Source organism: Tachyglossus aculeatus, chromosome 3 (assembly GCF_015852505.1).
Source record: "Tachyglossus aculeatus isolate mTacAcu1 chromosome 3, mTacAcu1.pri, whole genome shotgun sequence".
NCBI lineage: Eukaryota > Metazoa > Chordata > Mammalia > Monotremata > Tachyglossidae > Tachyglossus > Tachyglossus aculeatus.
In genome coordinates, this window is record NC_052068.1 from 12,691,782 (window position 1) to 12,693,268 (window position 1,487).

Consider the following 1,487-nt stretch of genomic DNA (forward strand, 5'->3'; position numbering starts at 1 on the left):
ATCATTCTATAAGTATGGCTGAAACTTAAGCTTTTTAACTTGAACTGCATATGAATTTAGAATTAGGGGTATAACATTTTAAAATTGAAAAAAAGGTCACCATGAATCACAGCCATCATTTCTGTTTCACTTGTGAAACACAGGTTATCTTCTGATAGCACAAGCCAAGCTGTTCTTTGTGGACAATTTTCTTCCACTTCCTGGAAACCTCCGAACAAAATGGGAGCCCCAAACCAGACGATGGTGACAGAGTTCATCTTACAGAGTTTCACCGAAAACCCTCAGCTTCAGCCTCTCTTCTTTAGCCTCTTCCTGCTTCTCTTTGTAATGGCTCTCGCGGGAAATGTCCTCATCATCACGGCTATCCATGTCAGCACCGGACTCCACCTGCCCATGTATTTCTTCCTGGCCAATCTGGCCATTCTCGATATCATCTGCACCTCATCAGTTCTGCCCAAAATTTTGGAGAACCTGATCTCGGCGAAGAAAACCATCTCCTATGGTGGCTGCATGATTCAGATGTTCTTGCTCAGTTGGTCCCTGGGTTCAGAGCTGGTACTCTTCACGGCGATGGCCTATGACCGCTATATAGCTATTTGCCAGCCCTTGCACTACAGCAAGATGGTGAGCAAGACAGTGTGCATTGGGTTGGTTGCCTTCGTGTGGAGTATCGGTTGGCTCAACTCTGTAACCCTCACGATTCTGATCCTCAGATTATCTTTCTGTGGGCCCAACTTCATCTCTCACTTCTTCTGTGAAATCCCCCCTGTACTGCTGCTTTCTTGTACCCCAACATACTGGATCAACGTCCTGACCATCATGGCAGATATGTTCCTGACCGGCCTGAATTTCTTCCTCACCATGGTGTCCTACAGCTTCATCATAGCCAGCATCATGAAGATCCACACCAGCGAAGGAAAGAAGAGAGCGTTCTCCACCTGCTCCTACCATCTCACCGTCGTGACCCTATATTACTCCACCGTGCTTTATAGTTACATCCGTCCAGTTCTGGGCACCTCAAGATTTCAGGACAAATTGGTGTCTGTATTGTACACGGTCTTGACTCCGAGTCTGAACCCCCTCATTTACACACTGAGAAATAAAGATGTCAAAGTGGCACTAAAGAAACTCTTCCCATTTCTACCGTTTTAGCTGGTGCAGTGAACTATGTGACGAACTGGCTCTGTCACTTGCCTATCATGTGACCTTGGGCAATTCACTTACCTTCTCTGTGACTCAGACTCCTGTGTAAGCATAGGGAGGAAATACTTGCTTTCTTGCTTAATTAGACTCTGAGCCCCGTATGGGGTAGGAAGTGTGTCTGATCTGCTAATATTGTATCTACCCTAGTTCTTAGTACAGTGCTTGGCACATAGTAAAGGCTTAACAAATACTATTATCACTATCGTTATGAATGTTATAAAGGAAAGCATGGAAGGCTTCTCCATTGGAGTGTACGGTCGTGATGGACAGGGAATATTCCTTTT

The 1,487-nt window shown here is 45.3% G+C and overlaps 1 protein-coding gene across 1 annotated transcript; it reads left to right on the forward strand.

Moving 5' to 3' along the window:
• Positions 1-219: 219 nt before the first annotated feature.
• On the forward strand, positions 220-1,152 carry LOC119925229 (olfactory receptor 13A1-like). Its single transcript, XM_038743332.1, has one exon. It carries the CDS (start codon positions 220-222, stop codon positions 1,150-1,152), a length of 933 nt encoding a protein of 310 aa, XP_038599260.1.
• The last annotated feature ends 335 nt before the right edge of the window (positions 1,153-1,487 follow it).

Excerpts from the sequence above, each read along its gene's own strand:
- LOC119925229 (XM_038743332.1), top strand. The coding sequence starts at position 220 with ATGGGAGCCCCAAACCAGACGATGGTGACAGAGTTCATCTTACAGAGT.